Raw genomic sequence first — 25,253 nt, 5'->3', positions numbered from 1 at the left:
GACAGGTAATTACACTTCCACCTTCATCCTCTGATCCCAGCACGAAGCCTCCAGCTTCATTCTATTTCCTCCCCCGGCGTCCATCCTTGTTACAGCGCCTCCTTTGATGACATGCGGTTACGTCATCATCACAAGAGACGCTGTCACCAGGATGGATGACGGGGTTGAAATAGAATGAAGCTGGAAGTTTAGTGCGGGGATCGGAGGAGGAAAGTGAGTTTGTAATTACCTGTGCCCGCTGTCCCCGCCACTGGAGGTACCTACCTACCTATCTAACCTATACTGGGGAATCCTACCTATCTAGCCAATACTGGGGAAACACACCTATCTAACCTATACTGGGGAAACCTACCCAGTTTGCGCAAATCCAAACTTTTTCCCGCATGTTCAGATTCGACATTCACGAACCCAAAATCTGATGTTCGCGACATCTCTAGCGGTGGATTTGACAGACAGCCTTTGGGGAGAGACAGGCAGCCAATAGGGAGAGCCACACAGCCCTGCTTCTCAGCTGATTTGATGCGATAGGGTATTGGGTGGGTCTTTCACTGCATCAGAGCAGAGGAAGGTGACTTTTGGGGGCCTTTTCTGCATCCCTTTAGATGTGAAAATCTGTATTCTGGAATACAGAAGAGCTCCCCCTGGTGGTTGCAGCCCATCTAAAGGGATGGCAGAATGCATTACAGGGAAAACCTGGCACACACGCAGCTCACTGCCTGCCTGCTGCCCTGCTGGAAGGCTGGTAAGTGACACTTACCGATCAGCGCTTAGTGAATTGAGGCATGTTTGTTCGGTAAATTACCAAACTTCTGCCTCATGGTCATGGGCGTAACTAGAAGTCAACAGGGCCCCCCTGCAAGAATTTTAGGCACCCACCCACCCGGGGGCCCACTCAGGGCCATTTTGGGGGGACAGGAGGGGTTACAGCATGAGGGGAGAGCTTTGCACATCGGCGGGGAGGGTGGACAGTCGGAGGTCTCCGATCTGTAAGGGCTTCACATTACTTCCTGTTTTAACAGGAAGTAGTGTGCAGCCCTTAAAGATCGAATACCTCGGGCGGTGGATGGAGGTATTTATAGCTGCCGCCACTGCTGCCACTAATAGATGCAGGAGGGGAGCGCAGAGGGGAGAGCCCGAGGTGAGGGAGGGGGGGACTGTCCTCCCTCTCGCCGATGTGCAATGCTCTCCCCTCATGCTGCGACCCCTCCTGTCCCCCCAAGACAGCCATGAGCAGGCCCCAGCCCCCCCCCCCCCCCCCCCCCCGCAGGGGCTGCTTCCCCTATTGTTACGCCCCTGCTCATGGTGGAAAACTAGTGAATTTGGAAAGAAAGTGTAAAAAACCGCATGAGGCATTTTACTGTCCAAAATTATTTTACCGAACTACGCTTTGTGAATAGAGCCCATAGTATTCAAAATCTCTTGACCCTCATACTACACGGAAGGGGGTCATTGGCCAATCATAATGAGCTGTGTGTACCAGGCTTCAATTTGCTCTGCAAAACACAGTGTGGCAATCACTAAGCGCTTAGGCGGGGGTTACACCTGGCAAAATCACATGCCTATTGCCACGAATCACATGCGGAAACGCACACTGACCTCGATTCTCAGTGAGTTACCGCATTTGTTAATGAAATGTGGCAAAATTACCAACTCAAGTATGGCCATGTCCACATTGGGCTCTACTCACAATCATTTGCCGAATGCGGAACTGCACTTGCGGTAAATTCCCGACTGAAAAAAGACCATCTTGACATTCACAAATTTTTACGCATGATTATTTACCGCATGCGTAAAGTTGTACGCATTGTTTACCTGCATGCGTAAAAAATGCGGTAAAAGTCCGCAAAAGTTGGTAATTCCCGCAAAAAAAATCAACTTTCACAAAAAAAAGGGGAGGCATATTTCTGACTTAACTACCGATTTTTTTTATCACCTACTAGTACTTGGTGATATATTTCGCTTCCCATTGACTTAAATGGAGTCTGGAGCCTCGAGTGCTGTGTTTGCTGGAGTTTAATTTTATTTTTTTGGACAAGTTTTTTTATGCCACTTTATTTCCACATGGTTTCCGCATGTTTACTATGTAATTACACGTTTCCCAAATTTTTTACCCATTGTTCCCGCATGCGGGAAACATGCGGAACATTTTTAGTGAATGTGGAAAAAATGCGGAAATTATCACTGACGGTAATATAGCGGTCAAGAATCACTTACCGCATGTGTGATTGTAAATAGAGCCCAATGGGCTCTATTCTCAAAGAGCCAAAAGTACCGCAAAATTTTACCGGTAAATTCCCGCCAGCGGTAAACTCCGCATTTTTTTAGCATTCACTAACATTTTCCGCATGTTTGCCGCATGCGGGAAAAAAGATGCGGAAACAGGCATTATTCATGCGGGAATCATGCGGTAAAAAGGTCGCATGAAAAAGTGTTTAAAAAAAAAAAGTTAAAGTCCACCAAGCACAGCCCTTAAGCCTCCACACTTCATTAAAGTCAATGGGATGCGGAATATATCACCTACTTCTTGTAGGTGATAAAAATTCGGTAATTAACGAAGAAAAGATGCGCCTGAACATCTTTGAGAATTGATCTTTTATTGCGGAAAATACCGACTTTTGCGGAAATTTTACCGCATGAATCCCGCACTTTTATCACACTTTTTCCGCATGCGGAAAAAACATGCGGAACATTTTGAGAATCCCAACTTGCCGGTATTTTGGGTGCAAACTTCCCGCATGTACTTTACCGCATGCGGAAACTCATTGAGAATAGAGCCCAGGCTCTATTCACAAAACCATGTGCGGTAACTCTTTTTTGGGTGAAAAATTACCTCCAGTTATAATTCACTAAAAATAGTGAAAAAAGTGAGTATTCACTAAAAATGTACCAAGTGTGATAAATGTTTGATAAAAGTGCGGTAAAACAGGTGATAAAACAGGTGATAAAACAGGTGATAAAACAGGTGATAAAACTGTCAGTAATAGGTACGGAAATAAAGCTTTTTTGACCACTGTAGGGCAGCCCATATACTTGCCACCCATTACACAGAGATGACCCAGGAAAGCCTGTCACGTTTAAAGTGGGACCTCAACTCTTGCACAGGACAGAAGGAAAACATATATAAATGCACCCTGTATGTATATAATTTAGCCTGTCCTTCCCCCTCATCTGTGAATAATCACAACTGTAATTTGACCTCTCAGCTTTGCCAGCTGGCTGCCTCAGCAGAGCAGCTAATGTGTAAACACAGGATGTTAACCCCATGTCTGCTTCCATGAAAGCAGGAAGTACATACACTGGAGAATGTTTGCTGGATTTGTATCAGCTGTAACAAAGAAATGTTTTTCTTTAAAGGTAATTATGCTGTTGCTTATCTTTTAGAGCAGAGAAGAATTTCCTCCTCGGCATCTATTAAATCATCTAAAAGACTGTACGAGGTCGGAAAGTGCGCCTTGAGATTAGACACACTCGTCTTTTCTGCCTTCTATGTAAAACTGACATAAACTCGAGCAAACAAAGCTCAATAGGCTCCATCCTGAAGGCCAAAAGCAGAGAAGTGATAATTATCACCTACCATTTGTAGGTGATAAAAACATCCTTAATTAACACCAACTTTTCAATTGAGAATCTCAAATTGGAGATAAATTTGAGGTAATTACCACACTTTTACCTCACTTTTACCGCATGAGGTAAAAAAAAATTGTGAATTTGAAAATGGAGATATTTTGGTCGGTGTTTATCACTACCTAATTTAACTCATGCGGTAACTCATTGAGAATAGAGCCCATTGGGCTCTATTCTCAATGAGTTTCCGCATGCGGTAAAGTACATGCGGGAAGTTTGCACCCAAAATACCGGCAAGTTGGGATTCTCAAAATGTTCCGCATGTTTTTTCCGCATGCGGAAAAAGTGTGATAAAAGTGCGGGATTCATGCGGTAAAATTTCCGCAAAAGTCGGTATTTTCCGCAATAAAAGATCAATTCTCAAAGATGTTCAGGCGCATCTTTTCTTCGTTAATTACCGAATTTTTATCACCTACAAGAAGTAGGTGATATATTCCGCATCCCATTGACTTTAATGAAGTGTGGAGGCTTAAGGGCTGTGCTTGGTGGACTTTAACTTTTTTTTTTTAAACACTTTTTCATGCGACCTTTTTACCGCATGATTCCCGCATGAATAATGCCTGTTTCCGCATCTTTTTTCCCGCATGCGGCAAACATGCGGAAAATGTTAGTGAATGCTAAAAAAATGCGGAGTTTACCGCTGGCGGGAATTTACCGGTAAAATTTTGCGGTACTTTTGGCTCTTTGAGAATAGAGCCCATAGTATTTATTCATTTCCTGGTGAAAGAGTTCACTTCCTAACTGACGTCAGGAAGTGAAAAAATGGAATCGATCTGCAAAAGCGCTTTGTACAAAATCATACTGCGTAGTGGAGCGCTTGGAGGGGGAAACGCTCCCCAAAAAAATAAAAGAATCGCTGGCGTCATCGATTTCGATTTTGGATGTGAACAAAACCTCAGAGGCAGAGGATTAGCAGGACAGCCAGGCAACTAGTATGAGGCCTCTTTTCCATGGACTGCTGAGCTGTGTGCTCAGCAAGCAGTTACCAGGCAGCAACAAGCAGTTACCATACAGCAGTGAGCAGTTACCAGGCAGCAGTGAGCAGTTACCAGGCAGCAGTGAGCAGTTACCAGGCAGCAGTGAGCAGTTACCACAGCAGTGAAACGCCTCACAAACTCTCTCAACTGCTTGTTGCTGCCTGGTAACTGCTCACTGCTGCCTGATAACTGCTCACTGCTGCCTGGTAACTGCTTGTTGCTGCCTGGTAACTGTTTGCTGCGCACACAGCTCAACAGTCCGTGGAAAGGAGGCTTTAGGCATCCTTTCCACAGACTGTTGAGCCGTGTGCTCAGCAAGCAGTTACCAGGCAGAAGTAGGCAGTTATCATACAGCAACAAGCAGTTACCAGGCAGCAGTGAGCAGTTGAGAGAGTTTTAAAGGCATTTCACTGCCTATCAACAGTCCGTGGAAAGGAGGCCTTAAACTGAATCGTTTGCATGCCAATTACCATCTCCAATCAGGAGAGCTATGCCAAGAAAGGCCTTCAGCTGGATGTGATGAGCTAGGGGAGGGGTAATCAGCTGCTGAGAGGGGTATAAAGAGAAGGTCTCTGCTCCTTCCTCATTGTGCTGTTTCTCCTGCAGTCAGGATGGGTCTAGGTGGAAGTAGATGGTGCAGTTGGCTGCTGGTCCTGACTCTGGTCTATGGGCCGGGGTATGGTAGTGCTAGTGATGGGGGCTTGGCCAGAGACAGGAGGCAGCAGGATTGGTGGAGGGAGTACCAGAGGTTCTCACCTGCTCAGGGCTCTGCTAGAGCTTCTGCTAGGGACTTTGCTCGCCCAGTAGTTGGGTTTGGCTCCAGAAGAGGTGGTTCTCCCTCTGGGTGGGGGTCTAGCTTTGGTGGTCTCCCCAGGCAAGCAGTGCAGCAAGTGTCTCAGTCTTCTCCCATCAGCCTCCAGTGTGGAGAGGATGTCATGGTGGTCAGTGTGAGCAGAAATTTCTATGGCAATGGGAAGCTGGTGAAGCCCTCCGATCTGACTCTGGGACCCCAATCCTGCCAGCCCACCTCCCAGACTGCTGATACTGTCGTCTTCCAGAACGCCCTGCAGGACTGCAGCATCCCTGTCCAGGTAATGGTCAGCCGACTTATCTTTTATTCCTTTCGGGGAAGAGATTGAATGCTTACAGAGGGAGTGTTTAAAGAGGCCCTGTAGTGACATATAGTAAACTATTCTAGATGCCCACTTTTAATGGAAATTTTCCTGGTTTTCCCCATCAGAAACCCTTCCTATATTTTATATGTTGAATGTATCCTGGAACTCCTAGTGATGCTTGGCCTAGGCTGACTAGCTATGTGGCATTTTTCTGGCACCTGCCAGGAATAAAGATGTCACCACACATGTACTAAATGTCACAATTAGGAATGGTCCGGTGCAAAGCAGCTTGAAAAGGGCTAATCAAGCTTTACTGACTCAGGACTTGATTTGTTTTTTCAAGCTGCATAAGGCTGCACTAACTTGCAATTATTTGCATCTCATTGACCATCATTAGAATGTAAATTGGAGGCAACAGGAAAATTATAATACTAAACTGTAATTTTCCTTTCCTGGTGATGCTCTATGGCAACATACAGATGGGCAGTTCTATATCCTTATGTATCCTGCAGTGGAGTCATGAGGGAAAGACTTTTCAGTGGGCAAGAGAGGGATCTGACACCTTGAAGCCCAAATTGTGCAATATGCCAAAATACAGTAAAAGTACTCACAAAAGAAGGTTGCATGAGGCAACAACCACTAGATGCAGAAAACTCTATTCAGGTGTCCAGAGAAACCTGCATGTGGTCACTCTTAGGCCTCCTTTCCATGGGCTGTTGAGCTGTGTGCGCAGCAGGCAGCTGCCAGTTTGTGAGGCATTTCACTGCCTATCAACAGTTCGTGGAAAGGAGGCCTCAGGGGGGAACAAAACTGGCAGCAGTGTCAGAGCTACAATGGGCAAACACTTATAAATGGTGTATTAAATGTTTGAAATGTGGCCAGTAAAGACCATCTTGACAGTCTCACAATTTTACACATGATTTACCTGCATGCGTAAAAGTGTGGTAATTCCCGCCAAAAACCATTCACAATCAAAGGGGCGTATTTCTGACTTAACTACTGATTTTATATCACCTACTGGTACTTGGTGAGATTTTGCTTCCCATTGACTTAATGTAGTCTGGAGCCTTTTTTTTTTTTTTTTTTTTTTTTTTTTTTGCCACTTCTTTCCGTATGGTTACTATGTAATTACGCATGTTTCCTAATTTATTTATTTATTTTTTTTTTAAACGCATTGTTCCCGCTTGCAGAACATTTTAAGTAAATGTGAAAATTATCACTAGCGGTGATATAGCGGTCAAAAATCTCTTGCCCATTATCTCTATCCAGGTTTTCCTTACAAGTAGTTCCCAACCTTTTTCCAGCCCGGGGTACACTGTGTGACAATTTTTTTCCGGGGAACGGTGTGGGGGGGGGGGGGGGGGGATGCAGCCCCCGGTTGTTTGCGCAACCTAGTCGACAGTGCCGTGCGCAGCAGGCTATGGGGGGGGGGGGCTGGGGTGCGGCTGCATAGCTAGTATAGTTGCCCCAGTGTAGCTAGTATAGTTGCCCCAGTATAGTTAGTATAGCGCCCCCCGCTGTTATTACCTTAACAGCTGCCGCTTCTCCCCTCTCCGGCGCGTGTATATTCTAGCAGCGTATCTCCGGCTGCTCTGTGTGATGCGGAAGGAAGCAGGGCAGCGGCTTCCTGTAACGGTGATATGTATCGCCGTTACTATGGAAACCAAGCCCTGCCTCCTGCGCATCACACAGAGCAGCCGGAGATACGCTGCTAGAACAAACACATGCGCTGGAGAGGGGAGAGCGGCCGCTGCTAAGGTAATAGCAGCGGCGGCCGCGGGGACGTTCGGGATAGAGATGGGAAGTTTGGATCTTTTCAATGATCCGGATGATTTGAATCGGATCACTGAAAAGATCCGGATCTTTGATCCGAATCTCGGATCATTTTACAAGGGAAGCATTCGGGGGTGAAATGACTACCAGGACAGAAGGAGAGGGGGGTGGACACACAGAGAAGGGGAGAAGATGGACAGAGGGCAATGAGTGGACAGAGAAGGGAGGAGGGAAGCAGAGTGCATAAATGTTTGCACACAATACCCACATGCTGCAGTCATATGCTTTACATATATTTCACCTATATGTTCATCTGTATACCTTGAATGGAAATGTCGCACAGTGAAAGAAAGCATTCCCAGAAGATAAGTGCAGCTGTTTAGAGCGAGTGCAGGAGGATCATATTACGCTGCAATCACAGTGCCTGCAAAGTTACTGAGCTGAGCCAAAAGTTTCCAATGTGATCACTGTGCACAACTACGGAACAGACAGACTGTAATGAGCTGCACATTGCAGCCAGTATGTGTGCTCTACACATATCTGGCAGTGGCACCCATGTCCCCTCTACCTGTCCCTGCAAGGCTGGCTCCCCTGAGTCCCCTCCAACAGAGCGATCCATCTCTGCTCTGCTTCCAGCAGGAGCCTGCTGAGAGGGGGCGTGTCGCTCCTGGCCCCACCCCTTTTGCTATCCGAATCACTCATTTTGATGATTCGACTCACAAAATAGATTTGGATCAAAGATCCGAATCGTTCATGATCCGGACAACACTAGTTCGGGAGGGGGATAAGAGGACGGCACACCAGGCAACGTTCCGCGGCACACTAGTGTGCCACGGAACACTGGCTGAAAAACGCTGAAGGATGGTTCATGACATATTGTACACATCTGAGTGCTGTTTAAAAACTATTCAAATTTCACATTAGTGACTTGTACTGTTTTCTAGCTGCACAAACTTATTTTCTGCATCATCTGCAGGGCCGGATTTGGGGAAAGGCCTCCAAGGCCTGTTCCTAGGGCGCCAGAATCTAAGAGAATCTAAAGGGCGGCAGGTGGTGACAGGCTGATGACAAGTGCTGTCACCAGCACGGTAAGAAGTACTGCTCCGCAAATCAGCAGCCTCCCCCCCACCCGCCCCTTTAGAATGGCTTGGAGCGAGTAAGCCTCTCTTCCAGGCAGCGTAGGAGTCCACCGGGAGATCAGCCGCCGCCAGATGCTATTCCTGTCGACAATCCCCCCGCCCCCAGCAGGAGCCTGTGCGGATGTCTCTCCCCCCAAACCCCTAGAGAGAGCGGGAGCAGCAGAGTAACGTACCTCTCCAGATTTCCAGCGCCGCCGCCGAAGTTTCCTCTGTCAGCCGCAGCTGTGCATCTCTCCCTCTCCTGCTGGCTTCTCTCACATGTTGTGACTCGCTGGCAAGTTACCGGTGAGTCACATGACAGGAGTCGCCAGCAGGAGAGGGAGAGATGCACGGCGGCTGACAGCGGAAACTTCGGCGGCTGCACTAGAAGTCTGGAGGCTGGAGAGGTATTCTGCTCCTGCTCTCTCTAGGGGTTTGGGGGGAGGAAGGGGTGCGGACAGTCTCCATGGGGGGGGGGGGGGTTGGGGACATGCCTACTGGCTAGCTATACTGGGGGGGAGGGGGAGAGAATCTGACTACCTATACTAAGGGGGGAGGGGACATGCCTGCTGGCTACCTATACTGGGGGGGAGGGGGAGAGAATCTGACTACCTATACTAAGGGGGGCGGGCATGCCTGCTGGCTACCTATACTGGGAGGGGGAGAGAATCTGACTACCTATACTAGGGAAGGGGGGGGTATGCCTGTTGGCTAGCTATACTGGGGGGGGGAGGGGGAGAGAATCTGACTACCTATACTAAGGGGGGGGGGGCATGCCTGCTGGCTACCTATACTGGGGGGGGGGAGGGGGAGAGAATCTGACTACCTATACTAAGGGGGGAGGGCATGCCTGCTGGCTACCTATACTGGGGGGGGGGGGGGAGAATCTGACTACCTATACTAAGGGGGGACATGCCTGCTGGCTACCTATACTGGGGGGAGGGGGAGAGAATCTGACTACCAATACCAAGGGGGGGACATGGCTGGCTATCTATACTGGGGGGGCAACTGGTGACAGAATCTGACCCCCTATACTAAAGGGGGATGTGGCTACTGGCTACCTATACTGGGGGGGGGGGGGGGAGAATCTGACTACCTATACTAAGGGGGGGGGGGGGGGGCATGCCTGCTGGCTATCTGTACTTGTGTACTTGGGTAAGGGGAGATGACATAATCTAACTACCTATACTAAAGGGGGGACATGGCTGGCTACCTATACTGGGGGGGGGGGGGGGGGGGTAGAGAATCTGACTACCTATACTGAGGGGGGGGGGGGGACATGCCTGCTGGCTAGCTATACTTGGGTAAGGGGGGTGACATAATCTGACTCTGACTAGGGGGGACATGGCTAGCTACCTATACTGGGGGAGGGGGGGGGCAACTGGTGACAGAATCTGGCTACCTATACTAAAGGGGGATGTGGCTACTGGCTACCTATACGGGGGGGGGTAGAATCTGACAACCTATACTAAAAGGGGGTGGGAGCATGGCATCTGGCTACCTATTCTGTGGGGGGGGGAAGGGGGAAGCATCTGGCTACCTATACTAAAAAAGGGGACACACACCTGTTTACCTATACTAAGGGGGTGGACAGAATCTGGCTACCTATACTGGGGTTCATGAACATACTCAGCCCCTCATTGCTGCCCATTAGTCAGGACCCTAATTTTTTCATGGCTGCAAGTGCAACTGTACTGGGCACGCATGAGTATGGTCCTCACTTTCCCATTAGCACAAAGTCACTTGAGCACAGAGGAAACAGACATGCACGAAAGGCTTTGAGCTACTGGGCATGTGTGGACCATGTTTGTGCAGATCCAGTATAGTTGCACACAGATGGGAGTGTTGCAGCCACAGGGTAGATGAGGGTCCCAGGCAGCAGTGAGGGGTCTGAATATGTTCCCAGGGCAGGAACAGTGGGCACCGAGAGGATCTGTTAAGGTAAGTATTTTTTGTATTTTGTGTCAGGTTCATGTTAAAACTTTGTCCTTGGCGGAAAGGTTAAGTTTGGGGCTGCTGAGATTTTGTGTGTGTGTGTGTGTGGGGGGGGGGGGGGGGCGGCTGGTGACAGTGGGCCTTGGGCGGTAAAAGGTACAAATCCGGCCCTGATCATCTGGCTCAGGATAATGTATGGAACTGTCATGTTTTTGCATAAAACTGCAGACTTGCCTAAACTCCCTAACCATCCATAGTGTCAGATGCGCTAAGTCCTGGTATTCTAATCTGGGGTTACTGAGTTTAGTATAAGCAAACCAGGGCTTTACTGGAATGCTAAATGGCAAAGCGCCTTAGGATACCTTGTCAAATAGTAATGGTGAAACCTCATGATTCTTACAGTTGAGCCAATCAAATTCCAGTTAATTTGGACTGTCCAAGCTCACAGAAGCCAGAATTATTTCTGTCTACTTCCCAGGAATGAGCATGTTTACTATGCAAGAAGGCCTTGTTCACATTGGGGACACTGCTGTATGCTTTTCAGTGCGCTTTGCTAGATACAGCTTTTCTATTGATCCTAATGTACCACATTCACGTGTGTGTGCCAAATAAAAATCTACTTACCTGGGGCTTCCTGCAGCCGACCGTGCCACGCCGCAGCTCTGACTAGCCACTGGCTCCCAGTCAAGTCCTCGTTGTCTGGCGTGTACTGGGCAGTACACTCCAGACAACGTGGACTTGATTGACAGCGGAGAAGGTGTCGTAGAGGATAACCTTGCCAGGCTGTCCTCTTCACCGACGGGGGGCCCGGCGGCTTAGAGCAGAGCTGCGCCATGGGACATTTTTTTTGACAGGCATTCCCTTAAGCAAAAAGCGTTTAAAGGGACACTTAAGTCTATATAAAATTTTACTCATCTGGGGCTTCCACCAGCCCCTGCAGCTGTCAGTTTCCCCAAGCCGTCTCACTGCGATCCTTATGTCCCCCGCCAGCCGCTTCCATTTTGGCACTGGGAACGTGAGTGATTCTTCATGTTCCGGGCTGAAATAGCGCCCTCTATACTGCTATTGTGGCCAGGAACATGAAGAATCACTCGCAGGCCTGTTGCTGAAAACGGAAGTAGCTACCAGGGGGGCCAGGAGGATCTGAGTGAGACTGCGTGGGCACCAACAGCTGCAGGGGGCTGGTAGAAGCCCCAGGTGAGTAATTTTTTTTTTTTTTTTTTTTTTTTTTTTTAATAGACAAGTGACCCTTTAAGTGCATATAAAAAGCATGGGTCCACTTAAGTGCAACGCACTGATGTGTCACGAACTGCATCAATGCAAGCATTCTTCATGCGCTTAAATGTTTCTGAATGCACCTGATGTTAATGAGGCCTAAAACTTTGCATTTACTCAATCTGCTGTTTGCATTAGCAGAAGTGGGATCTTGGGCATGGTTCTCAAAGCTTTCACCTGTTTTCCTGTTTCACTCTATATTTTAAACTCCTTAAGAGCAAAGGTGTAGTATAATAAAGGTAAAAGTAATATTGAAATGTAGCTAATTAGTAACAACTTAGAGTGATTATTTTGTGTAAATGTGCTGAAAGGTTATCAATTAGGTGGTAAGTCATTTATGAAGTTTTTTTGTGAGTGGAGCTGATCAGCTTCTAACTGACCTTGTGACCTTTTGGTTCTGTTGAATGGATAGTTACATAATCTTCTCACTTTTAAAGGGGCCCATACACCAGTTGATTTCAGCAATCAGAAATAAATTCTATCAGATCGATTGACCTAGATTTTCCATCCTGTCAGACCAAATCAATCTGCTGCTGGCAGCAGATCCATGGCCCATAGTTGCATTGGATCTAATGGTACAATAATGCATTTAGGTAGGTGTCATTCTGAAATGTGTTCCTAGTGTGTGGCACACCAGATTCCTGTTAGCTTTGACTTGACAGGCATCTATCTGGTCAAATCTGCTGCAGATATAAGTGTATGGACACCTTAAAGGAATCATGGGGGGAACAAAAATCAGCTTTACGCACCTGGGGCTTCCTCCAGCCCCTTGCAGCCGACTATCCCACGCTGACCTCTCCATCGCCATCCCGGGCTCTGTGCAGAGGCCGACCTCAAAGTGTTGCGTCAATCGCTGCTGTCATCACGGCCATGTCTGCAGCTTGCTGTGCAGGCATGGTAGTTTTGTGCAGTAAGCTGTGAATAACATGGGCTTTATTGACAGCAGCGCTTGACACAGGCACAGTAAGGGCGACCTCGCGGTTGTCCTGTGCGGGGAGCCTGGAACAGCGGTGGAGTGGAGCAGCCAGTGGGACAGACTGCTGCAAGGGGCTGGAGTGAGCCTCAGGTGAGTAAAGCTTTTACATGGGCAGCTGAGATCTCTGATTAGGTTCGGTCAAATCTGTCCATACATCGCTACATATATGGGCACCTTAAGTTGGGCATGTCACTCAGGCACACTTCAAACTTCTTTCTCTGCATGAGATGTTGTCTCCTGTCATTACACATGTCCCAGTGACAACTCTTCCAGGGCTGATACTCGAGCAGTGAAAGGTCTCCACAATGCAACTGTAGTAGTTGTACCTCCAGATGTGACTCTTGGGAAGGTGACAGAATTCTGCTTTTGGTAGGGTAGTGGGCGGCTGTCATAATCTAAACTTGTTATATTCTGGTTTGGCTCCACAGATGACTTCAGATTTCCTGATTTACTCCACCAGCCTGCTGTACAACCCTACTTCTAATGTCCCAATTATTAGGACCAACTCTGCTGTTGTCCCCATCACCTGCTACTACTTCCGGTAAGCCTGTGCTCAGTTGTTGAAGGTCCTTTTTATTAGGACAAATTAAAATGAAATTATGGCAGCCTCCCATGTTCTTACTTCAAACAATACCAGTTGCCTGGCAGCCCTGCTAGTCTATTTGGGCCTAACTTACAAAGGTTTTAGGGTTGGAGCCCAGTGGTAACATCAGGTTTTTAGAGTACTTAAAGGACAACTGAAGCAAGGGGGATATGGAGGCTGCCATACTTAAAGAGAGTCTGAAGCGAGAATCTCGCTTCAGACCTCATAGCTAGCAGGGGCATGCGTGCCCCTGCTAAAACGCCGCTATAGCGCGGCTTAACGGGGGTCCCTGTCCCCCCAAACCCCCTCCGTGCAGCGGGGGAGCGCTTCCTGGTTGGGGCAGGGCTAACCGCCGCAGCCCTGCCCCATGCGCATCTGTCAGACGCGTATCTCCGCCTCTCCCCTGCCCCTCTCAGTCTTCCTTCACGGGGCGGGGGAGAGGCGGCGATGCGCGTCTGATAGACGCGCTGGGAGGCAGGGCTGCAGCCGTTAGCCCTGCCTCCAGGAAGAAGATTACAGCGACCATTTTACGACCAACTTTTGCGGGGGGTGGGTTGGGGGTGAAGGGACCCCCGTTAAGCCGCAGGATAGCGGCGTTTTAGCAGGGGCACACGTGCCCCTGCTATATATAAGACCTGAAGCGAGATTTAGTCTCGCTTCAGTGTCTCTAAAACAAGGCCTCTGCCTTTAATACTTAGCCTTAGACCCTGAACAAGCATGCAGCAGATCAGGTGTTTTCTGACATAATGAAATATGGCCATATTAGTTGCATGCTTGTTGGTGTTGCTCTACTGCAGCCATATAGATCAGGGTTGCCAGGAAACTGGTGTTTAAAAGAAAATAAATATGGCAGCCTCCATATTCTTACTTCAGATGTCCTTTAAGACTTATTTGGTGGAAGATGACGGTAGACTTGATGTCAGTGTTTAGCATACATTGAAAAGTACCGATATCTGAAGATGGAGCACAAGGGCATGAAGTGCTGCCAACACTCTACAGCTACTAACTGCAGATGGCCAGGTCTGAAAACTGTGCCAGAGGGAACTTCTTAGCTTTAGGATCTTCAGGTTGGGTACTCTCAATGTTGGAAATGCAAAATGTTTAAACCCGACACTGAGAACTTTGTTTTTTGTGCAGACATGACAATGTGAGCAGCAACGCAATCAGGCCTACATGGTCTCCATTCAGCACCACCATCTCCACAGAAGAGAAGTTGTCCTTTAACTTGCAGCTAATGACTGGTAAGTGGAACTAGCTAAAGGGGAACACTGACTAGCTTGGCCTCTTTTAAACTTTTTGTGTTTCCTCTACAGATAACTGGTCAGGCCCCAGAAATTCCATTGTCTACCAGCTGGGAGATACTTTCAACATAGAAGCCTCTGTGGAAACTCAGAACCATGTTGGTCTGATCCTGTTCGTTGACAGCTGTGTGGCCACCCAGTCTCCTGATCCCACCTCCAAGCCAAGCTATGACATTATCTCAGCAAATGGGTATGTTCTAGGCAAGGCCTATGTTGGTCCCAAACTGGTTTAAAGATTGGACAAGTGTCCCAGCAAACCTGAACAGGGTCATCAAGTCTTGAGGGGGGGGGGGGGGGGGTGGTAACTAACTAAACCTGGGTCAGTGGGAGGGGTGCTAGCAGTGGGACTTAGAGGAACTGCAGTGAAAATGTAGTAAAGTACTTAAAGGAGTGATCCAAGCTCATGGCAGCAGTCCTGCAGTAGCGTTCCTACCTAAGGGCGCAGGGGGGTGGGGCGCACCGGGTACCGTCAGCCAGGGGGGTGTCGCCACGACCCCCCTACACCTGACTAAGGAGGGGAAGAGCAGCGCTAGGAGGAGGGGTGACAGCAGGGATAGCGGCGGGGAGGGGAAGATATCCCCCCTCCCTCACCTGGGTCCCCTCCTTCTGCCTCTCTACTCCCCCCAAAAATGCAGGTGGCAGCGAGCAGGCGAGCGCGGAGTATACTCACGTTACTTCCGCGTATCAGCCTGGAACGCTGCGTCACCGTCGCATGCCTCTTCTGCGCCTCCAATCATTGGAGGCGCAGTAGAGGCACGTGACGGCGACGCAGCGTTCCAGGCTGATACGCGGAAGTAACGTGAGTATACTCCGCGCTCGCCTGCTCGCTGCCCACTGCCACCGGCCCGCTGCCCGCATTTTTGGGGGGAGAAGAGAGGCAGAAGGAGGGGGACCCAGGTGAGGGAGGGGGGATATTTCCCCCCTCCCCGCCGCTATCCCTGCTGTCACCCCTCCCTCTAGCTACACAGGGGGGGGGAGGAGTACTTTACTACCTAAACTGGGGGCCACTATACTAGCTGGGGGCCACTATACTGGAGGCAGCTAAACAGGGGGGGGCACTATACTAGCTACACTAGGGGCATCTATGGGGGCCACTGTATTACCTATACTGGGGGGGGGAGGGGAACCATACCAGCTACAATGGAGGCAACTATACTATCTAAACTGTGGGCCACTATACTAGCTATACTGGGGCAACTATGGGGGCCACTATACTGGAGGGCAGCTCTATGGGGGCCACTATACAAACTACACTGGGGGCAGCAACACTACCTACATTGGGGGCAGCAGCTATGCTGCCTATCCTGGGGGCAACTATACTAGCTATATTGGGGCAACTATACTACCTTCACTGGGGGCAACTAGCTACCTATACTGGGGGCAACTGCTAGCTACCTATACTGGGGGCAGTGGCGGCACAGGGGGGGGGGTGCTTTGGGTGCTGAAGCACCCCTTAAAATTCTCCAAGCACCCCCCCCAGCGTGAACTGACTTTCGGCATCTAATAGACGCCGTATCAGTTCACCGCAGCGACAGAGCAGGGCTATAGTAAAATGTCCGAAGCCCTGCTCTGGAGACTTTGGGAGTTGCTGGCTGCAGAGGATCGTGGGAGCTGCGCACTGGACGGAGGCCGGAACAGGAGCTCTGCTGCAGGTGAGTAAATGTTTTTTTTTTTTTTTTTTTTTTCTTTTATATTAGCAGCCAGGGGTAGCGTTTATGTTCTGGCCAGGTCTGCTACACGATTGCATGTATTTTCTGGGCAAATCTGCCGACATGATTGAACGTATTCTCTGGGCAAATCTGCACACATTACGTGTATTTTCACCCGGGTTCACGGCAAATTACAGTTAGCTCTGCCCTCATCCGGTCATGGCCACGCCCCTTTTTTTGCCGCTTTGCGCACCGCATGTTATAGCGCCACCCATTTTTTGCCCCTTTACTTTTTTGGGGGGGGGGGGGGCCTTATAATACCCAGCACCAGGTGTCAAATGCCCTAGGTACGCCACTGCAGTCCTGTGCCTTTGCCGCTGCTCCCTCACCAGGCCGGGTTCTGGGTTGGCTTCTTCTGCACTTAACAGCGTGGGTCATGTAGTTTCCGACATTGTTTGGAGGTGCCTGTGCAGTAGGGATGCTCATTCGGATTCCGCGGAAATGCAATTTCCGAAATTCCGATCGGAAATTGCGTTTCCACATCGGAATGCGGAAATCGGTAATGCAAGTGCGTTAGGCGGAAATTGCAGAAATTCCACCCGACTTTAACATCGATTTTATCAAACTATAAGGTCTCTTTTGAAAACTTTTTTTTTTTTTTTTTTGCATCTTGTTTACAAGATTCAGTTTAATAAACCTGAAATTTTGGTGTTTCTAGGACTTAAGGGGGCTTTGCTATTAACCGCTAAAGTCGGCGGAATTTTACTGTAATGTAAAATGCAGAAAATCTGCATCTGCCTATTTTCTGCATTTACATTACAGTAAAAATCCGCCGACTTTAGCGGTTAATAGCAAAGCCCCCGTAAGTCCTAGAAACACCAAATTTTCAGGGTTTATTAAACAGAATCTTCTGAACAGGATGCAAAATTTTCAAAAAGACCTTAGTCTTTGAGAAAATCAATGTTAAAGTCGGGCGGAAATTCCGCATTGGAATGCGGAAATTGGTAGCGGAATCGGTATTTGGCAATGGCGGAATGCGGATTTACCGCAGAATCGGAAATTGGCATTTCCGACCATCCCTACTGTGCAGTACCATCCCGAGGTCAGAAATCACGTGAGCTGCACAGTAGGAACCCAACCTGGTGAGGCTAGACCAGGAGCTGCAGAAAAGGCACAGGACTGCTGCCATGGGCTGGAGGAAGCCCCAGGTAGGTTTTTTATTTGTTTTTTTTGTTTACTATGTGTAAATGATTTAGTCTGCTCATTGTAAAATACTCCCTCTCCCTGATTTACTTCAGACATTTATCATATGGTAACATTTTTACTGCTGGCAGGTGATGTCACTGGAAGGAGATGCTGCTTGTGGGTTTTTTATGGCTTTCCCATGGAAAATGAAGACTTTTGTGGTAAATGCTTAAGTCGTCCAATTCAAAGATCTTAACATGCAGTGAGATATTTAGTTTAAGGGCTCTGGCACAGGAGACCTGGGCTCGATTCTTGGCTACTCCTAGTAAGGGAGGAGACCTTGGGCAACACTGCTACTTCCAATAGAGCAGACTCTAGTGGCTGTAGCTCTGACAGAGACCACCAGGAGAAGTACAATATAAATCTTCTGTTTAGCTTGATGTAGAGCCCTCTAGTTGCATTCAGATCTAAAGGGAAGCTGGGAGTGGCTTTTGAGCTGTCACAAGCAGCTCTTGGGCAGGAACGGCTCATGTGCTGGCTGGGTAGCTCACCTGAGGAATCAGCACAACTCTGGCCAGGGAGAACACCGATTAAGTGGCTCTTTTCAATCTATTCAATTCATTAACTGACTCATTTGATTTCACTGGGGAGTGTGGCTAGCAGTAGCTCCTTGCTAGTCGCTCTCCTCCCCTGCGAATTGGCCCAGCCCCAGACATCTTATTCCTTCTCCTTGAGCTGTGTCTGTGTGGGCCCTTTTCCACTAGCTGCGTTTGTCCCAAAAACACATGGTTGCTAAGTGCAGCCTGTTTTAAAATAATCCTGGATGGCATTTTCCATTGCCATGTTTGTGTAACTCATGTCTGTACGCTTTATGATGCGTTTTGCATCTCAATGTACAGTGTAGGAACACATGAAAAATGATTCACGTTTTGTATTTAACCACTAGTATCCATTTTCAAAAATCAAGACACTTGCTAATCAAAATTGGTTTTGCAGTGGAAAAGGACCCTTGAAGCTGCAGTTCCTGTCTCATCCACTGAAATTCACAGGAAAGAACCAGCTCAAATGAACCAACCACTCATGAACTGGACATCACTACACTGTACCACCAGAGCCGGGACAAGGTCCTCCAGCACCCAAGGCTGAGACACCAAAGTGCGCCCCTCCATCCCTCCCACCCCAGCCATCACACACTGATTGCTATTAGTCTAAGACGGCCACAGGGCCCACAACCTCCCCAACACCTTAATATCTAGTTATCTGGATTGCAGTCACTGCTATGGATCCCCTTTTCTTATTTCTTTCTTCTTCATACACAATTAGGAATGACAGCTGAATGAATTGTGCGCCCCTCCTACACTGCGCCCTGAGGCTGGAGCCTCTCCAGCCTATGCCTCAGCCCGGCCCTGTGTACCACCAGAACAGCTTGCTTTTAAGCCTTACTCCACAGCTGTTTAGACGCTTTCACCAAACCAGTCTTAGGGCTGGTTCAGACGGACGTCTGCGTAGCGTCGCGTCTGGGGGCGTTGCGGCGGCTGCGCGGTCAGGCTTTCAGTAGCCTTCGGTCGCGTCGTGTTGCGGTTTTTTTTTTTCCCGTAGGGGAACATTAGCCGTCGCGGTTGGCCGCTCCCTGGAAGCTACATGTTGCTTCCAGGGGCAGCCCGAACACTCTCAAATCGGGACCCGAACGCCGCGTTCGGGTAAAAGCGCGCAAAAGCTTGGTGTAAACGCTCCCATTCACTTGAATAGGAGCGTTTACCGCGACGGTCCGAACGCTTGCGGTAAACGCTCCGCAAGCGTCCGTCTGAACCAGCCCTTAGGGCTCTTTCACAGTGCAATGTTAAAGTCGCATGTTAAAGCGGTATTGTCACCATAAAAATCAAATTTTTAACAGCAACTGGTCTGAGTGTATCAAGTGATAAAGATGCTAATCCTGCATTCAAAATTTTTTTCTGCTGTTATGGTTTGGAGTTATTACATACTATAGGAATGCTGGGAGTTCAGTTGATCTATAATCTTCCTCTTCCATTAACTTCCCTGCCTAGCTGATCACTTGTTTACAAGCAAGGCTGAGGTGACTCAGTGATTGGATGTGTAAATTAAAAGACTCTGGGAGGAGGGCAGCTAATGAATACACAATGAGCAAGAGGGGGGGGGGGGGACAAGAGTCAGGCAGGATATGTCAGCATTGGCTTGGCAAGATGGCCACTGCCTAGAATAGGATTTTCCGCTTTTCCTTTGTAAAATTCACAGGAATCATTACGTGGATAGCACAATACATCTGTTATAAGTAGAAGTAGTATTTATCTACTTATATTTTTTTTTTCTAGGTTAGCATGGGTGTCGCTTGTTCCTTAAACCAACACATAATGTAGAATAACTGACAGCAATAAAAAATCAATGGCCTGTTCAGTGCCCAAGTTGTGCTGGCGTCTAAAGCTGCATGTTAAAGACACTGAAGCGGAAAAAAAATTATATTTGTATGTGTAGTACAGCTAAGAAATAAAACATTAAGATCAGACACATCAGTCTAATTGTTTTTAGTAAAGGAAGAGTTAAGAAACTCCAGTTATCTCTATGCAAAAAAGCAATTAAGCTCTACACTTTAAAAGTCTTGGAGAGGGCTGTTATCTGACTTTATTATCAACTGTTTTTTTCTTTTTCTCTGCTAGAGAGGTCATTAGTTCAGACTGCTCTGAAATCATTTTGAATGCTGAGTGTTGTGTAATCTGCACATATTAGAGAATGATGCAATGTTAGAAAACACTATATACCTGAAAATAAAAATATTAGAATATTTTCTATTGCTGCTAATCTTCTAGTAAATATTCATAGTACACAACCAATTCATTATCATATTTTTTTCCTGCTTCAGTGTCTCTTTAAATGACAGTGCTGCATGCTGTGCGTTATACACATTTTTAGCTGCATTATACGGTTTGCACATACTCAGTAAGACTTGCTGACACGCTCTTCATTACCTGTGTTTTCTACTGTACATGCTGTATGTAACAGGTACAGAAATGGCAGTTGCTTAGGGGAATCCACCAGACACTGATACACATGAATTGGTTCAATTTGAATTAAACCAAATGGGCTAAAAGAATAAGTAAATGAAACAGATGAATATACAATAGCATAAATCAACAGTCAATGAAACTGCTTTCCTTTCTGCTCACTACTGGCCTTTTCTTCTCACACCATACTTTAAGACAAACACTTGTATAGCGCTTTTTCTCCTGGCGGGCTCAACACCAGAGCTGCAGCCACTAGGACGAGCTCTATAGGCAGTAGCAGTGTTAGGGAGACTTGCCTAAGGTCTCCTACTGAATAGGTGCTGGCTTACTGAACAGGCAGAGCCAAGATTCGAACCCTGGTCACCCGTGTCAGAGGTGGAGCGCTTAACCATTACACCATCCAGCCATTTCTTCCTTCAGCTCCTCTCCCTCTGATCTCTCTAGAAGTGTCTCCTGTGTTAGATGGATGGTGTTTGCATAATTACAGTCTTTCCAGGCCTGTCACACAGCGATGCCTCACCCCCCTCAGCAGCCTCTATCCACACTGTCCCTCCACTGCTGGCAGTCTGCGCAATCACCTCAGGAACAGCTGGTTAGGACCAGTTCCAATGGCTCCCCGCGCGCCTCCCTGTCATGCTCTGCCTCACAAGCTCCCAGGCCCCAGCGTCCCTGCTGCCTAGCAACTGAGGGGCATATGCATAACACAAATTTGTGTACGCCTCCTCTCCAGCCATCCACAGATTCACCTGTCAGCAGCAAACCTGGGTGAAGAGAAAACCATTCCCAATCTTGCTGCTGACCGGAGAAACCTTTTAAACCTATATAGATATACATTTATATACAGGCATGTACATGTATGCGTTGGTAATGCTGCAGTGTGACCTTTTTGGCCGTGTTGCATTGTTTGCGGTGCGACTTTAACGTCACATCAAACCGCAACGTCCTGATGTAAAAGTAGCCGTAGTGAATTGAGCCCCTAGTTCTGCATTCAGCTACAATGTGATCTTCTGCAGGTGCCTCATGGATGGGATGCTGGAGGACTCCTCTTCAGCTTTTGTGTCTCCAAGAATCCAACCAGACAAGCTGCAGTTTACTGTGGATGCCTTCCTCTTTGTAGCTGCTGCTCAGTCTGAGGTGAGGAATGGCCTGGAAGTTTCCTGTACCAGAGTTTAGCTAGAGGTCTAAGATCAGACTTTTCTAATGTTACAATCCCTCTTAGGTCTACATCACCTGTAACCTGACAGCTGCACCAGCAACTCAGGTCCCAGACTCCATGAACAAGGCCTGCTCCTTCAACAAAGCCACCAACAGGTAAGATGTGGGTGGAAGCAAGTCTAATGGAGCCTGTCAGAACAGGGATGGCACAAACCTATCTCTGGCACACACTGGTGTTTCAGAGTAAATTCTTTGCAAGAGTTGGTAGTAAGGTATGTTAGTATACAAATGCGGCAGCGCTGCTTACTCCAGCTAGATAATTTCCTACAGAGTTCTCTAAACTTCACCTGTGAGTACCTAATGTGACATATGTAGTGCCAGGCCTACTAGGCTGTACCTTTTTTGTGGGGTTTTCTCCCCCCCCCCCCATTTTAATCTAGTGTGGCCATAAGGCCCCATTCACACTAGAAATCGCTAAATGCAAATGTATTTTTTACCCAGAGATTTCCCAGTTTTTTTTCACTGTATAGAAAGCATTATTCACTGATTTCTAGTTCAATTTAGCCTGCAGAATTGCTCAAACGCCACAGGCAACACATTTGTATTTCAGCAAATCTCTTAGGAGTGCTTCCATTGTACACATATTTCAAACCACTAGCAATGCTGAAAACACACAAGTGTGAATGGGGCAGCACGGTGGCGTAGTGTTTAGCGCTCTTGCCTTGCAGCACTAGGTCCACAGTTTGTATCCCAGCCAGGTCAACATTTGCAAGGAGTTTGTATGTTCTCCCCGTGTCTGCGTGGGTTTCCTATCATATCCCAAAAAACATACAGATAAGTTAATTGGCTTCCCCTCTAAAAAAAAAAATGGTCCCAAGACTAGTCCCTACCATAGTCATGTCTATGTATTGTAGATTGTGAGCTTCTCCAAGGGACAGTTGGTGACAAGATATGTATATTTCTGTACAGTGCTGCAGAAGTTGGTGCATATATTATAATTTTCTTATGGACCAATCAAAAGTGCAGAGAACCTTGAACGTGACAGCTTTGATTTTACCTATTCCTAGTCCATTACTGGAGACTTGTGTGCCACTTGGGCAGCTGTAGTTTTTTTTTTTTTTTTTTTGGGGGGGGGGGGGGGGGGGGGGTCTAAGTGGTTCTGCAGGTTGCTAATCAGTAGAAAATGCAGAGGTCGGTGAGATGCAAATTCTATTTTGTAGACTAATTGCATGCAGCTCAGAACTGAACTAGTGCCCATCCTGTCTTCAAGTGGGAATTAAAACCTCAGTGCCCATCTTGAGTTAGAAATCTAGAGACCACCTGGTGACCATTTTGTAGTCTTGGGTGAACAGTTTAGCACTATATAAAATGGTTAAAGAGGAACTTCAGCCTAAACATACTGTCATTAAGTTACAGTAGTTATGTGAATCAAAATAGTGTAATGTCTTAAACAGGCAAATGTTTGATTTCATGGGGCAGACCTTTTTGGTTGAAAGGAGGTGACGGAGCATGAGACAGTTCCAACTGTCCTGTGTCCTCATCACCCCTCCCAGCTGCATGCACTAGGCAATGAGAACATCAGAAATCATCATGCTTTACACAGCATCAGGAGAAAATGCCTGGGCAGTTTTTTTTTTTTTTTTTTTTTTTTTTTTTTTTTTGATGGGGTGAAGCTTAGCTTTTGTGCAGCTAAAAATGAGGCTTGGGTAAGATTAAATTCTGATGCTGTTAACCTCCCTGGTGTTAAAATTCCCCAGAATTTCTGTGCAAATATCAAATTTGCATAACCTTTTTCTGTAACTTGAGTGTCAAGCAAGGGTCTAGTATACAGTGCAGGACAGTATTAACATGTATGGATGTCAACACTGTTCACAGAATGTCTTGTATTGATGTGTATAACCATCAATACTGCTAGGGAAGTTAAAGAAACACCAAGCCTCTTCAGTGCTGATTTTTTTTTTTTTTTTTTTTTTGTCTGGAGGTTCACTTTAATCTTCTCCCTACAGCTGGTCTCCAGTGGAAGGATCCAATAACATCTGCCAATGCTGCACTGCCGGGCTCTGTAGCATGCCTTCCAGTCAGGCCAGAGGATTGGGCTCTGTACAAGGAAGACCACGAGGATTTGGCAAGCGAGAAGCTGGTGAGTCTACTCCATCCAGTAATGGTCTCCAACTAGAACCTGAATACAACTGAGGGGCTAAATCTAAATTCTTTCCGTGCAACCAGAGATGGCTGCTGGCCAGCGGGATATTTCCAGATTGGGACACTCCAAATCAGGCAGTGCATATGGCAAAATTCCTGCAGCATGCATGGGCAATTGGCCACCAGTGGAGGGATGGGCATGTCATGAGTTGGATGACTCTTGACGGCAGCCCATGCTTTGTTCCCCCCCAGAGCCATCAGATTGGGCCCTCAGGTGGTTTGCCCACTCTGCATTATATTTGGCCCACTCTAGACCACCAGAGAAGCTATATTGGAGGGTAAGCCCTAGATCACCAGGGAAGCCATATGGGCAGGGGGACAGCACTAGATGCCAGGGAACTGTAGGAGAGGGAAGGGGGACACTAGACACCAGGGACCTGTATAGGGAGGACCACTAAACACCAGGGAACTTTATAAGGGAGGAAGGTGGTCACTAGATACTAAAGTCAGACTGCAATTTGGTCCCACAGCTCAATTTTGGCCCACTTTGTACTCGAGTTCTCCTAAAGGGAGGGAATCTCCTTCAAAGCTGTTGCATAAATTTGCAGGAATTCCATTCTGAATTCTCTAATGGCTAATTGTGACCTTGTTACAACTTCTCAATGGCTGGCCCATACGCTAACACTCTATATTTCTCAGTTCCTGCAGGTCTTCAGTCTGAAGTGGTCCGCCAGGCTGTTCTCGGCCCCCTCCTGATAGCTGGAGAAGAGTCTCGCCTGTATCGTCGCAATCTGTCTTCCAGGATGTCTCCTCCTGAAGCCCAGCCTTTGGAGCTGTGGGTGTTGGTGGCCGTGGCGTCAGTCAGTTTTGTGGTTGTCATTGCTGGTGTTGCTGTCACTGCAAAAAGTATCATGAACAAGTTCTGTAATGAGCAAAATAAACTAACCTTTTTGTAAACTGGGTTTTCTTATGCTGACTTTCTAATTTAGAACTTTAGTCCTGACAGATGGACACAGATTGGTGCTACCCCAGACTTTCCCTCCAAAGACAGTTGGGAGCTGTGTATGGTACAAGAAATCATAACCCAACTTTTTGAGATAAAGGACACTTAAGCTCTGCCTCTGCCACATCCCTAATTGCACCATAACACACCCCCTACTCATGCATTCCATAATTAAGAAAATGTTGTAATTCAGCCCACACTGGACCTTTTATATAGTGGTCCATTGTCCTTCATATTAACATTTGAAGATAACAAATCTATTTAAAAGATGGGGATAAAATTGAGTACATTCTTCAGTAGATATTTACACAGATCTTTACATCATTCTTGAAAGGGACTGGGTTCCCAAAAGACACTTGGTAGCTGTAACAATTGCCTAAAACTAATCACATAAAAAATGCCTTAGGGCCCGTTTCCACTCTCGC

General features: G+C 47.4%; 2 protein-coding genes across 3 annotated transcripts in view; both read left to right on the top strand.

Annotated features, from left to right (window-relative positions):
- Nucleotides 1-25,253, top strand: part of LOC137560910 (very-long-chain 3-oxoacyl-CoA reductase-B-like) — a 129,245-nt gene that overhangs the window by 68,262 nt on the left and 35,730 nt on the right. The gene's annotated exons all lie outside the window — the stretch shown is intronic.
- LOC137560735 (zona pellucida sperm-binding protein 3-like) lies at nucleotides 5,213-24,781 on the top strand. Its single transcript, XM_068271886.1, has 8 exons — nucleotides 5,213-5,692; nucleotides 13,222-13,334; nucleotides 14,514-14,617; nucleotides 14,690-14,867; nucleotides 21,542-21,662; nucleotides 21,748-21,839; nucleotides 23,690-23,823; nucleotides 24,525-24,781. The coding sequence occupies exons 1-8, from the start codon at nucleotides 5,213-5,215 to the stop codon at nucleotides 24,779-24,781; spliced, it is 1,479 nt and encodes a 492-aa protein (XP_068127987.1).

This window comes from Hyperolius riggenbachi, chromosome 3 (assembly GCF_040937935.1).
Source record: "Hyperolius riggenbachi isolate aHypRig1 chromosome 3, aHypRig1.pri, whole genome shotgun sequence".
NCBI classification, from domain to species: domain Eukaryota; kingdom Metazoa; phylum Chordata; class Amphibia; order Anura; family Hyperoliidae; genus Hyperolius; species Hyperolius riggenbachi.
Note: the sequence above shows the minus strand (reverse complement) of the source record. Positions and strands in the feature narration are given on the sequence as shown.

Excerpts from the sequence above, each read along its gene's own strand:
- LOC137560735 (XM_068271886.1), top strand. The coding sequence starts at position 5,213 with ATGGGTCTAGGTGGAAGTAGATGGTGCAGTTGGCTGCTGGTCCTGACT. Across the intron at positions 14,868-21,541 it reads GACATTATCTCAGCAAATGG|GTGCCTCATGGATGGGATGC; the intron begins GTATGTTCTAGG and ends GATCTTCTGCAG. Across the intron at positions 21,663-21,747 it reads TAGCTGCTGCTCAGTCTGAG|GTCTACATCACCTGTAACCT; the intron begins GTGAGGAATGGC and ends AATCCCTCTTAG.